Raw genomic sequence first — 14,946 nt, 5'->3', positions numbered from 1 at the left:
AACAGCAATCTGTTTCTTCCCAGGTTGAAGTATAGGATCAGAAAAGTTTTCAAAAATCAGGAAGTGCGATCACAGATTTGAGCTCCTAAATGAATCAAATTTCAACTTAACCAGGTAAACCTTATAGTTTGGATGGGGAACATTGTTCCTTAAGTGATCTAGTTGTTGGGCTATTAGCATTAGTGAATGGTTCTCATTCACTGCTGGTAAGACAACCACATCTGCTGGTCCTTTGCAACGCCCATACAATGTGATATTCCAGTTAGATGATGTCAGAGGTTTGCCCTGGTAACTGATGACTGAAGTCCTTTCAGAAATTGTGGCAGCCAAGTTTCAGTCCAAAGTTCATTTTTAAAATGTAGACAAGAATGGACAGTTTTTAACATTTTTAAAGTCTTTCTTCATGCTTCATGGACACAAGTCTGAACTACACACAGTGTTGAACCTGCTATGCAGGGAACAAACAGGCCATGGATACGCAATATACCTGAAGTTGCAACTACAAGTTAATCTTAGCAATAGCATTGCACAAACTGATAGATTCAAACAGAATTATATTACAGGAGTGTTTTTTTTTTGGAAGGAAATATGGATATATCAAACACTTAGCACTTCTGGCTGAACAGGTACCTCATCTCCTCAATGTGCATCACAGGTTAGGCTTCACAAGGAATGCTGCAGCATGTTCATGGACACCTCCCACCTGGGAGTGTACATCAACTAAAATTGGATATTGCAAAACTAGAGAGTTTGGTCTCACCTGTTGGTAGTGGGGTATTTAACAGTAAACAGCAGCTGCTTATGTTGATCTTTATGTTGTAGCTTCAACAGAGTGTGGATGTAGAGTTACTTATTTACAGATTGTGGTTTAATTTTATGCTGCTACTAATGGCACCATGAATTGCCTTGTAAATACTCAGCTTTGAGCTTTAAAATCTGTTCGAGGACTATTCAGCATGATAGCAGCACCACACAACACATTTCGGGCACTCCCAGCATTAAGATAACACTTTTGTTTGCAGCTGTCAGTTTGTGCAATGCTATCTCTAAGATTAACTTGCAACAGCAACAGCAACATGTGAACAGCTGGTCTGAAAAGGAGTGACCGAATCCATGCTGGGTATCCCCAAAGAGACCACATTGTCAACAAATATGGTTGACTGAACTAAAAGAAACGTGATTTAAATTGCTTTTCCACCTAGAAGGAATGTTTGGGGGCTTGGACAGTAGGAGAGAGGAAGAAAGAAAGCCAAGCATTAGGTCTCCTGCATTTGCATGGAATGGTGCCACAGGAGGGAGTACAGCATGTTGGAGTGATTGAGGAGTTGACAAGTGTCACAGAGGGACAGGAACCTGCAGAAATCTGTAATTAGAGGGATAAAATAACCATGTATGATGGTGGCATAACAGTACAGCTGGCAGAAATGACAGAATATGATGTAATAAATATGAAAGCTGATGAGGCAGAGGCAAATGACAAGTAGAACTATGGTTCAGAAAGGGAAGAGAAAGCAAGAGAATAGTTGTGGAGCCATTTCACTTTCCACAGAGCCTGTTACCAAGTCACCCTTTCTTTACACATGGAGTGTCCTTGACAACGATCCATCTTCTTCAGAGGCAACTCTGACAGTCCTCCTCTTTTTTCCCCCCAGAGTCAACCCCCTTTTTCTTTTTCACACTTGTTTTTTTTTTCCTTTATTTTAACCCCCACACTACCACATAACTGCAGTAGTGCTTATATTTTTTCCCCCGGCACCCATGTCATGGGTGTGCCGGTGACAGTCCTGTTCGCCAGGGCTCCATGATTGGTTCGGGTTAACAGCCCTAATCAACAACTCATTCTATATGAAGGCCACCTGGCTGACCTCGTTACAATCATTGCAGAAAGCGTAGTGCACACAGTCAAGAGATTTCACAGAAATATTATTGTAGAAGATCGCATCATCAGAATAGATGCAATGGAAACAAAAACAGAATGGGATGGAGGGTATGAGTATGTGCCGTCAAGCTAAGTTTGGAGTCAGTGGGCGTTTATAATGAAGATTAATGGGTAGCTTAATCTTCAGAAATAGAGGCAGTAATATCAAGAAAGAGGCAAGAGAGAAACTGTGAAAAGTGGGAATTGGAAGGAAAGTTGAAGATGTTTTCTAATTCAGGGCGAAAGCAGGAAATCAGACGAATATAGTACTGGGTGAAAAAAAAATAAGAGTTCAGGTTAAGGCAGAGGATGCTTATCTTCACTGCCACAAGGTGGATTGCAACAAGAAACTATTGAGTTTGTCCAAGAATGGTGGAATGTCACTAAGTGTCTGATACCCTGACACAATGATGACATCATTGGCCACTTTCAGCAGTAAACAGCAGAGTCTAACTTAACGGCCTGTACAGTAAACATCTCCACAATACAGTTCCTACTGTGTAACACTTCAGCCTTATGGTCTTTCTTGGAAGGCAACAGAAATGCTCCACAAAATGCCATAAAAAGGCAAGGTAGGTACACATTCCAGAAGTTACTGGAAAAGCTCAGCAGGTCTGGCAGCATCTGTGAAGAGAAATCAGAGCTAATGTTTTGAGCCCAGTGACCCTCAGAACTTTCTCAGTTCTAAAGCAGGGTCAGGGGACCGGAAAAGTTAATTCTTTTAAAGTACATTTTTATTGAAAAAATATATTTTTAAATATTACAAGTACAAAACAATGCAATTCAAAACAGTTCATAAAAACCAACCCAAATAAAAAAATTCCCAACCCACCCTCATGTATAAACAGATATACAAAAATATAGAATAAAAACCCCAAACTGGCTATTTAACTAAATAAATAACCAACAAACTAATAAATAGTAATAACTCAGCCCAGCCAAACAAAAAACACTCATACATTCACTGTTCCTCCTTCCTGGATGTTGGAGTTGTAAAACACAATCATTACGGCTATATAAAAGCCTTTGTTAGTGTGGCAGATAAATCTGTGTCAAGGTATTCCAAAAAGGACTGCCATGTCTTGTAAAAACCTTAGTTTTGCGATGTACTATACTTGTGAGAACATCCAGGTGAACATGCTCCATTACAATCTTCCACTAACCTGACAAGCCTGGGGGGCTTTTGGATATCCAACCTAGCAAGATATTCTTTCTTGCACAGAACATGAGAATATTGAAAAGTTTTTTCTTATGCATGTCTACAGGAAATAGAGTGGGCAGGCCCAAAAGGAGAGAGAGATAGGGTACTTCACCACCCTCAGAGCCAAAATCTTCTCCTTTGCACCCGCCACACCACTCTAATATGTTTGAAGCCTATCAGAAGACCAAAGACAATGGGCAAGAGTGCCTGTGCAGACCTTGCACTTGGAACATGAAGATACCCCCAGTTTAAATTTTGACAAACGGTCTGGACCCTGTGGAGAATCTTCCACTGTAAAGCATGGGTCCGATTGCAAATTGATATCTTTCTTGCATTCTTCCAAATATCCTCCCATGCCTCTGAAGAGACTTCAACACCTAGCTCTCTCTCCCACATCCTGCAGAGTCAAAAACTTATCTGAGAGGGCACCCCCCCCAATTGATGATATAAAGTATTGACAGAAATGTACTCTTAGCACTTAACACTCCCCTCTCTATGTCGGATTTGTAGGAATCAGTCAACAGTCTGGTATATTTTTGAATAAAATCCTTAACTTGAAAAGCAAACAAACAAAAAAAAAGGTCTTGATTAGATAACTCTTACTTCCATACTAACTGATCAAAGGCGATCATTACATCTCCCTCAAATAAAATCACCCATGCAAGACACACCCCTAGCTGCCTAACATATAAATCCTGAATTTATCATCCCCGGTTGAAAACCTGGCATACCCACTAAAGGTGTAAACAAAGTGGTTTTACCAATATTGCCTTCCCTCTGCCAAATTGCCCTCCATGCTTGAACAGTATTGATGACTATTGGGTTATGGCAATATTCCCTAACTGTCCTCATTTTGTCCAAAAACAGCAAACTGGTAAGGGAGCACCTTGGCAGGGCGGTTTCGATATCTAGCCATATTGAAAGAGGATCTCCACAAACCCAAATCACTCACATAGGACAAAAGTGAGCTTAGTTAGTCATTTTTAATGTCTGGAAGGTCCACTCCCCCAAATCTGTGAGGCAGTTGCAGTTTAGCTAATTTAATTTAATGAGGGGCAGCTTACGATTCCAAATAAAAAAAAGAGCTGAACCAGCCAATCTCCTGAATGCTTGCTTATTGAAAATCAGGGGGAGCATCCGTATAGGGTATATCATCTTAAAAAGCGCTTTTCGACCCAACTACAAGACTAGAAGTGAGCGAGGACTACAGATGCTGGAGATCAGAGCTGAAAATGTGTTGCTGGAAAAGCACAGGTCAGGCAGCATCCAAGGAGCAGGAGAATTGACGTTTCGGGCATGAAGGGCTCATGCCCGAAACGTCGATTCTCCTGCTCCTTGGATGCTGCCTGACCTGCTGCGCTTTTCCAACAACACATTTTCAACATGAGACTAGAAGTGCCTCCTATCTTTGAAAATTGTTTAATTTTTCCAAATAATTGGATAAAATTGGCTTTGAATAGCCAATCCAGAACTAGAGTAATGAATATGCCCGAATACACAAAACACCTCTGTGACCACCTAAATGGGATTCTATAGTCACCCTCAAGAGCTAGCTCCTTTGTAAGGCCACCGGTTGGCATAGCCTCTGTTTTCGCAAAATTAATCTTGTACTCTGAAAATGCGCCAAAACGCGCGAATGCAGTCTATCAGGCGAGGCACTTCAACTGCTGGATGTCAAAACAAAAAATTAGGACATCTGCATACAACAAAATCTTTTGTAATTTTGACCCCACTTCTGAAGCAGATATATTGGGACCTTCACGCATGGCCTCTGCCAACGTAAAAAGCAATAGTGAAAAGGGGACAGCCCTGCCGGCTGCCCCTAAAAATATTAAAATTGCTTGATCGTACTCAGTTGGTAATGACTGCCTGAGGGGGCCACTGTAGAGACCCTTTACCCATCTTCTGAAGACTCTGCCCAAACCAAACTGCTCTAGAGTGTAGAAAAGGTACGGCCACTCAACTCAGTCAAATGCCTTCTCTGCATCTAGAGAAATCACCAATCCATGTTGACTGCTGTTGACATGCTTGAATTACATTAAGCAGCCTCCTAACATTATTGGAGGATCTGCGACCCTTTAAAGCCAGTCTGATCCTCTTTAGTAATAAAAGGTAACAGTCTCCAGCCTTAACGTGAGATTCTCAGAGAGGATTTTAAAGTCCACATTTAAGAGCGAGATAGGCCTGTACAAAGTACAGTCTTCCATGTCCTTCTCTTTAAGGATAAATGAAATATTGGCCTCTCAGATGGTGGGAGACAATCGTGACTCTGTAAATCATTAAACATATTGAGCATTGGGCCTGACAGTATACTTAGAAATTCCTTATAGAATTCACTAGGAAGTCAGTCAGTCAGGACCAGACGCCTTTCCACTCTGAAGCTGCCTCACAGCTTCTTGCACTTCTTGCTCTGATAATGTGGCATTGAGAAAGGACGGTTGTTCGGGAGTCACACCCGGGAGCTTCAGATCCCCAAAAGAGAAATCCATTTTTGCCTGCCCCTCCTCACAATCCTCTGATTGGTATAACTTAAGAGTAGAATCTCTGGAACTCACATTAATCTTTTTAGGTTCCCAGTCCCTTCCCTAATCGCTGTAATGGTTTGTGGGGCACTTCACTTTTGAGCAAGATACGCAAAGTATTTGCCTGGCTTGTCACCATGCTCGTATAACCTTTGCTTTGCAAAAGCCAGCTGCTTCTTTGCCGTCGGTGTGAGCATGGAATTTAATTTAGACCACAGCACCATAATCCTTTGTAGCTTGACCAATGAGGACCTGACAAAGCAAACCTTCTCAGATGACTTCAGCCGTGCTTCAAGGAGATGTTGCTGCTTATCCTTCTGCCGCTTTCTACTGGTAGAATAGGAAACAACTAACCCCCTAGCATAGACTTTGGCAGTTTCACAGAGAACGGATGAACTATCAACCAAGCCTATGTTGATGTCTAGGAACACCCAATATTCCCTAGAGAAATACTCCACAAACTTATTATCCTTTAAGATAAAAGGATCTATTCGCCAGTACCTTGAATCCACTGTAACGTCCTTAATCTTAACAATAAAGTACACTGGAACATGATCAGAGATGGTATTATTACCAATTGTACAAGATGCTAACACATCTAGGGTTACCACAGGGATCAGGAGCAAACAAAAAAAAAACAGATCAATCCTGGTGTGACATCTGTGCGGATTGGAGAAAAATGTAAAATCACTATCTGTAGGGTGAAGACTCCTCCAGACGTCCACCAACCCTAAGTCCCCACACAGACCCACTAACTGTTTAGTTTGTAGAGGGTATCAAGGGACCTTTGGGCAACCTACCTACTGTGGGATCCATGAGACAGTTAAAATCTCCCCCAATAATGATGTGCTGGGACTTGAGACTTCAGTTCAGAAAAAGCATCCACCAAAATTTTAAAAGGAATGAGCTGGAGGGCAATAAACATTTAAAACACCATATTCTTCCCCATTTAGTGAGGCTTTAAGAATTACAAACCTCTCGTGTGTCTTTAACACACTCGAACAACTTAAATGGGAGATTCTTCCTAACCAATATAGCCACTCCCCTACGTCTGGTATTAAATGATGAAAAATAAACTGTCAAAGCCATTCTGCTGTAATTTCAGATGCTCCTGTCATCCAAATGGGTATCCTGTAACAAAGCAATATCCATCTTCTCCTTTCTAAGACTCAAGAGTACCTGCTTCCTCTTAATTTATGAGTTACTTCCCTTGATATTACAGGTACACCATTTAATCAAACCATTAGCCATAATTTTCTGCAGTAACATTTATGTTCCAGAGAGGTGGAACCTAAACCACAAACTGCTGAGCCTTAGTGTCACATGATCCACTAAATATAAAAACTACATAAACTAAAACCACTACATTTAACAAACCTACAAAACTATTGAGAATAAAAAACAACAAAAACCAAAAAACAAACCAACATATAAAGCACCAACAGCCCTGAGTAGGAGAACTCACCCCCTGCCCAGAGGGGGCAACTAGCCATCCCAAACTACCCATAAGTAGGCATCTAACCATCCCAACCACCTTCACTTCTCCCAGCTAGAGCCATATCGCAAAACACAAGCAGAAAAGAATAAAACATCCCATAGAATACCAAATATGAACTAAAAACATTTCAAAAAAAGGGGAATAAGTACCCAACCTATCCTTTGGAAATTAAAGATGTACATCTCAACCGCCGCCAAACATAGTTTAAACCAAATTATCATCAAATCGAGGAAAAAAAAACGATAAAGCTCCAACTGGACTTCCTCCATTTCTTTTACAGAATGATAAAGATGTACCCAAACAGTAGTATTTATACATACTAAAATTGTTCAAATTAGGTTAGTTTGTCCACAAAGTCTCTTGCTTTCTCTGACGTGTCAAAGAGATGTATGGATCCATCCAAGGTGATCTGAAGCACTGCCTGGTACCTCAGGGAGAACTGTATCCCAAGCTCCCTCAGTCTTCTCTTAACACAGTCGTAAAAGATTTTCATTTCTGGATCACCACCACTGAGAAGTCTGGAAAGAAAATGATCTTAGAGCCCTTGTAAATTAGGGCCTTCGGATCCTTCCCCTGAACTCTGGAAGCCTCAATGACTCTCTCCTTATCCCAGTAATGATGCAACCGCACCAGGAGAGGCCAAGGACGTTGACCAAGACCCAATCTCTGCACTGTGACCCGGTGAGCCCTCTAGCTTCCATCCTCTCATGCCAGCCTCCAAGTCAAGGAATTTCAGCAGCCAGTCCTCAAATTCCGCAGGCCGTTCACCTTCCTTACCCTCAAGCAGAGCAATTATCTGAATGTTTTTTTCTCCTGCAGCTGTTCTAAAGATCATCCACTTGATCACACAAATTTTAGACCTACATCTCCAGGGCTTGGATCCTATCCTTGGATGAACTGGCATCAGCTCCCACCACTGTGACCCTCTGCTCCCCACTGCATCTGGCCTCTTCTCCAGGTCTCCCAGCTGCTGCTTATGTTTCTGCAGCGTGATAGAGATTGGAGCCAGCTTCTCTTCAATCTGTTTCCCCAGCATCTCGCAATTCACCAGGGCCTGAAAAGTAATCGAGTCAGAGGATCCTGCAGGCTGAACTGCAGACTCGGCCTCGGATGCTCCTCCTCCCTTTATCGGCATCTCTGGACAGCTGGAAACACAGGTAAGTTAATTTTTTAGAAGTTTCTTGGGACTCCACGATCTTTCCATAGTCTCAGATAGCATGATGGCCTGGGTTGGGTGGGTTAAGATTCATCCCACTTGTGCTGTGATGCAGAGCTCTGCAGTGCAACCTTCTCAGATCACCGCCATCTTGAATCCCCCGAAATGTTAATTCTGATTTCTCTTCACAGATACTGCCAGACCTGCTGAGCTTTAATAGTAATTTGACTTTGTTTCCGATTTACAACATGCGCAATTCTTTCCATTTTTATTACATATTCAATATAATTACATATTCAACTGTTAAATTGAAAAATGTTCATTCAAAAGATACTTTTAGCTCATTTGTATCAACTGAAAATTCTCAGATGATAACGAGTGGACTGAAATTTGTAAAATTACACATTGGAAGACTTAGTTATATCCTTAAATATGCAATTATATCATCAGTATGTTCTTTTACTGGATGATGTGGCACAAATTTTGGACTATTTGTTGAAGATCGACTGACTGACTGAATCTAATAACTCACACTAACAATTTAAACAAAAAATTAATCGTTTGGTTATTGCCAGAACTCCATTACCTTTGCTTTGTTTCATAAAGATATTAGTTACAAAATAGCTTGTTACAAAAATTTTTAAAACCCCATCTACATTGACAATATTCCAGCTGCTTTCTTCAATAAATGGAAAATTAAAACTTGGCCAGCACAGAAGTGTAAAACTCTGGCCAAATTATCTGCAAGCAGTATTTACATATATTATCCAATTCTGGCAAGTTACTGAGGAAACTAAGAGGAAATTTCACAATCCACTCATGGGAGGAAGTGTTATTAATTATTTGAATGGAGATATGGAAACCTTTACAGACTGCAATTTAGCCAATAACAAAATGAAACATGTCTGCAAGCATTTAAAAAAAAATAAAAATTAAAAGTTCTGGTTGAACCAGTTATTTACATGAAGGATTCTTCAAACAAAAAACATATTTTTCTCTTTTCAACTGCTAATGAGCTGCATTTCCACATTTGCCATTTGTTAATTCACATTTGAAATTGCTTGTCACTAACAATAAATGTGGTTAAAATATTAAAAATTATCCATAATTCAGCAATTACCAGTTCTCCACAAGAGAAAAATGTGCAATTCTTGTCCTGGAAATCCAGAATGTTAAATACAGAATACAGATTGCACTTTTAAATTTTTTGAACAAGGGACAAATACTGCCTTAAGACACTAAATTCTTCCTACGGAAATACAATGTCTGAAACATATATCCAGTGAAAATATTCACATTAGGCAGGTTATTACTCACTTTGTAAACTTTAATACAGAGGTTCCAGGAGCAATGAATCCAGTATGGAATTGGATCTGGAATATCTGTGTGTTTGTTAACTAAAGCAAATAGGGAAAAAATTCTTAAGTTCCAATAATCGGACAGGCAAAGCTCACACTACAGCATGTACAGAACAAGCATTCCATTTCACAAAACTACAATGAATATAGTTGATTAAGTAAACATGATAAATTCCAAATCATTTTCAACAAAGTTATCACTTCCACAGAGAAGCTATGTTTGAAATTGCAAAGACCATAGTATCAGATTACAGTTCTCGAAGACACAAATTTAGTCTAAATTTTCTTTCATCTAATGTCAGTCGCACACAAATTTACAAAGGTATAAACAAGCCGTGAAAACAATTTTAAAAAGTAAAAAAGTAAAAGGATAGGCAAAGTGCAAAAGCCGTCCAGGGAAGAATAAGCTGTCAGCAAAAGTATCTCAGACAGAGAGTTGGGGATTGGAAATGTACATATTGAGAGGAGAGAAAAGGAAAACAGAAATGGACAGAAACATTTCAACAAATTCAGCTTCACTTAAACAACATATTTGAAAGCGAAGTTACTTTGAGGTGATCAAATGTTGTAAGAAAATGTATCAAGCAAAGCCAGGTAAATAGTTTGTGATGTACTCAAAAGAACAAAAGGAGCATTCATCTTTTTTAAAAAAAATAGTGTCAACAGAGTTACAGAACATTTCTAGAGAAGGTTGAAGCAGTCAGCATAAAATCAAATCAAATCAAAACGTTTATTAAAAAGGGTTGCAAGGTATAAAGAAATAGAAGTACGGAATTAACTACCACAAATGAAAAGGAGGTGAATCTATGAAGGGTTAAACTTGGATATGCCATGTTGATTTCCTTACCATTTTAGTGAGGTTCTTTTTCAAATGTGACATTAAACCAATGCACCACCTGTCCACTCAGGTAGATACAAAAAACAGCCCATGGCATTTCTTGAAATAACAAAGGAACTATCCTCCAGCCCCTAGCTAACTTTTATCCATTAGATCAAAAATATAAACTAAATTAATCCAGTCAGTGTCATATTGCTCTTTGTGCACAATTTGGCAGCCATATTTTGTGCATTACTACATTGGCCACATTTCAAAAGTACTTCAATAATTGTACCAAACTTAAGACATTTGTTGCCCCCGACAAGTGTGATATAAATGCAAGGGATCTTGGTTTCATTGTTCACTACTTCTCCACATCCACCAATGATCACCCCACATCTGCAGGCTTGATCTAACAATGGTATGAGCCTATATTGCTTTATAGTTTTTCTCCCATCTACTTCGCTATCCCCTTCAAAATACATCATCTTGTCCAGAAAATATCTCTCTGCTCCTGAGGATCTCATTACTATCAAATTGTGAACAGATCAAATTCCCTTTCTAATCATCATCTTAGTTAATAGTGAAAATTGTTCTTTTGACTAAGATACCATACCTCATAAGAGTTTGTGGAATATGATGGTGGAGTTCAAAAGGTTTTCAATTCTTTGAAACATGGGGGGGGATGCAGAAAGAATGAGTTCTTCATCATTTCAATAATAAACAAGTTTCATATGCATCACGGAGCAACTCAGTTTTTTCTTAAACTGTTGGTTTCAACTTCTGAAGCTAAAAAATTCAGAATTTTGTTTTTCCCTGGCTTGTAGTGAAGTTTATGGAATTCACAAAACTTTAATTTATCAAGGAGCATTTGAGTTAATTTCAATTCTGCATTTCACTAACCTTGGCTTGAAGTCTTCCACCAATTGTTGATCGCATATGAAAGGCAGCGATAACGACATCACCATGGGCACTAACATCCAAAGCAGCAAATACTTTCCCCTCCTGAATTCGGTGTTCCCTTTGGAATACAAGACATAAAAATTCTAAATTCCATTCAGCAAAAAATTATTAAGGTTAAAAAAAACAAAAAAACAACTTACCTGGCCCTAATTTGTACACAATTATCAAAGGCCATTTTGAAGGAGGATGGAGGAAAACAGACCCTAATGGCATGAACACCACATGTATATTTGGTGGGTTAAGAGCAGTTGGATGAAATTTTAAGAGGGTTCTAAACATTGACAGGTATCACATACAGGAGAAAGTGAGGACTGCAGATGCTGGAGACCAGAGTTGAAAAGTGTGGTGCTGGAAAAACACAGTAAGCCAGGCAGCATCCGAGGAGCAGGAGAATAGACGTTTCGGGCATAAACCCTTCTTCAGGGATGGTTGATCTTAATCTACTGCGAATCTTCTTGCAAGGATGCCTACCTTGAAGAAGCTCTCCTCCTCCTCTACAAGGTATCACATACAACCAGGCATCAGATGGTTCTTTCTTGTCCATTCAATCGCATAATAAAACATCTCAAAATCAATACTTTTCAATTAGTACATGCTTATTATAATCAAGGTTGCATGCTTGGCACTCAAAACAAAAATGCAATCTTGCAAAAAATGTGTGTGTGTATATTAGCCCGTTTGAAACTTAAATGAAGTTTAGTTTATATTTATTTCATAGTCTTCAAAACATAGCTCAAAAGTTAGTTAATTCCACTTCTGATTTAAAATATAGTATATTACATATGATTAAAAAGTTACATATATGAAAACAGAAGAGAATCAAGCCTAGGAGGTTATGCCCACTCTACTTCAAAGCATTTCCTTTCAAGCTAATAGTTGAGTCGAGGCAAATATTGTCTTTTTATACAATGCAGATCAGTTCACTTTTGCTTTATTCTCACTTCATCTTATTTCTTTAATAGATACAATTATTTGCCCATTCTGCAACAAAGCAGCATTTGGATGTAATCCCCTGAACCAACCATATTCAGAACTTCATGTGTTGAATCGAAGAACAGATTCTTTCAACATATCTTCCTCACCTCCTGAAGGCATTAACAAATAAGGAGTCAGAGGCCATCAGAACCAAGGAATGTTCTCAAGTTGGAAAGTGGTTTAATAATTCTTATTTTTAAAAGGAGAAATGAGACATAACTAGATACATCTGTTACCATTAGCTTGGCAGAGGTACAGGATAGAAAATCATAGAGGGTGCACAACCAAAGCCTCCAGAAAAGACGGCTACAACTTCCCAATCAGATTACTATTTTGGAGCATGCTTTGAACTGGATGCATGACGATAGTTCAATAGACATTATCCACCTAGTCTTCATACTTAAGTCATGTGAATCGGTGGCAAACTGCGACAAAACATCCTTTAGGACAGGAAAATCTACTGTCATTATCTAGTCCAGACTAACTGAGACTTCAGCTCCACAGCAATGTGGTTAATTGCAACTTCCCAGTGAATGGCCTAATACTATATTCCTCTCAGGTCAAAGGCAATTAGGAATTGATTACTAATGCTGACCTGGCTGGTCATGACCACATTCAATAAAGAGGTGAAAGGATGAAGATTTGTTTGTATACTGACAATCAGAAAAGATTCTATTTTAAACATAACCTATTTTTCTAATTAACCTGTTCAGAGATGTTATTACACATATCTGGAGCAGATGGGACTTGAGCATAGGCCCCTCGATCCTGATGTAGGGGCATTAACACTGCACCACAAGAGGGCCCTTGTTCCCAAAGTCTTGAAGTGGATTGCAATCAGCTGGCAGATCAATTTGGAATGGAGTTAGTACCTTTACTGTATACCATCCAAGCAAGACTTATACACGTAATGGTAAGGTCCTGGGGAGTGTTACCAAACAAAAAGAGACCTTGGGATACAGGATCATAGTTTCTTCAAAGTTGAGTCACACGTATACAGAGTAGTGAAGGCGGCATAAGGTAGGCTTGTCTTTATTGGTCAGTGCGTTGTGTCTAGGAGTTGAGAGGTCATGTTACAGCTGCACAGGACATTGGTTAGACCACTTTTAGAACATTGCATTCAATTCTGATCTCCCTACTACAGAAAAGATGTTGTGAAACTTGAAAAGGTTCAGAAAAGATTTACAAGGATTTTTCCAGGGTTGGAGGATTTGAGCTAGAAGGAGAGGCTGTATAGGCTGGTTTTTTTTTCCCTGTGGAGCATCAGAAGCTGAGGGGTGACTTTATAGACAATAGACAATAGATGCAGGAGTAGGCCATTCTGCCCTTCGAGCCTGCACCGCCATTCAATATGATCATGGCTGATCATTCCTAATTAGTATCCTGTTCCAGCCTTATCTCCGTACCCCTTGACTCCACTATCTTTAAGAGCTCTATCCAATTCTTTCTTAAAAGAATCCAGAGACTGGGCCTCCACTGCCCTCTGGGGCAGAGCATTCCACACAGCCACCACTCTCTGGGTGAAGTAGTTTCTCCTCATCTCTGTCCTAAATGGTCTACCCCGTATTTTTAAGTTGTGGTTGATAGTTCCTGAAGGGCATGGGTAGGATGAATAAATGAGGTCTTTTTCCCCAGGAGAGGCGAATCCAAAACTAGAGGGGATAGGTTTAAAGGTAAGAAGTGAAAGATATAATTTGAACACAAGTGAAAACTTTTTCATATGCATATATGGAATCGAGGGGGCTGGTACAATTACAACATTTAAATGGCATCTGGATGAGCAGATGAATGGGAAAGATTTAAGAGTGATACGATTCAAACGGGATAGATGACTTTATGAGATCTGGTCGGCATAGACAAGTTGGACTGAACAGTCTCTCTTTCGGTGCTGTACACCTTTATGATTGTAGTCTGCAAAGAACACAATCCTATTAAATGTCTCTTGAAGTTCAATTGAGACCTACCTCATTCTATCATAATCCTGTGCAGTTGAAAAGATCTTCGTTTCCCCAATAAAGACCTCAAAGAAAGGTCGGCAGCCATTCCTCTGTTTATTGAAACATGGGACTGGGCTCACACTGACAGTATGAATGATGAGAGGTTTGCAATGTGGAAGCGTGGGTTTTTCAGAAACCATTTCGCAGATATATCCTATATATCTGAAATGAAAAAGTACACATAGCAACACTTATTTATATTTTTTTTCATTTTGACAAGTACAATATATATCTTTAAAATTATATATCTTTAAATTAACCGTTATGAGGCGTTGAGCTTAAAACAAAATGGAAAGAGCGTGACCAACAGTCATCAAGGGACATTTCCATCTTCAAAGATACTGTCATACTTATTAACACAAAATGCATCGGGATCTTTTGGAAGGACTTTTATTTCAAGAAATTCAGACCCAAAAAGAAAGAGGAAGTAGCAGCAGCTGGACTAGATAGATTAATTCACATTGCTTAGTTGTTGAAAACAAGGAGCTTAATTTAGACAAGTTATTGTACAATCTTAGTACAATTATAATTGCAGAGCCAA

At 39.4% G+C, this 14,946-nt stretch overlaps 1 protein-coding gene across 6 annotated transcripts in view; it reads right to left on the bottom strand.

Annotated features, from left to right (window-relative positions):
* dnajc6 (DnaJ (Hsp40) homolog, subfamily C, member 6) overlaps positions 1 to 14,946 on the bottom strand; it is a 143,160-nt gene that overhangs the window by 66,968 nt on the left and 61,246 nt on the right. For all 6 annotated transcript variants that reach the window (XM_072574066.1, XM_072574065.1, XM_072574064.1 and 3 more), the window contains exons 8-10: positions 14,373 to 14,567; positions 11,374 to 11,491; positions 9,613 to 9,692 (exon numbers count right to left, since the gene is read on the bottom strand). In XM_072574066.1, the coding sequence (XP_072430167.1) occupies positions 9,613 to 9,692; positions 11,374 to 11,491; positions 14,373 to 14,567 (393 nt within the window). The remainder of the gene's footprint in view (positions 1 to 9,612; positions 9,693 to 11,373; positions 11,492 to 14,372; positions 14,568 to 14,946) is intronic.

The sequence above is a fragment of the Chiloscyllium punctatum genome, chromosome 7 (assembly GCF_047496795.1).
Source record: "Chiloscyllium punctatum isolate Juve2018m chromosome 7, sChiPun1.3, whole genome shotgun sequence".
NCBI classification, from domain to species: domain Eukaryota; kingdom Metazoa; phylum Chordata; class Chondrichthyes; order Orectolobiformes; family Hemiscylliidae; genus Chiloscyllium; species Chiloscyllium punctatum.
Note: the sequence above shows the minus strand (reverse complement) of the source record. Positions and strands in the feature narration are given on the sequence as shown.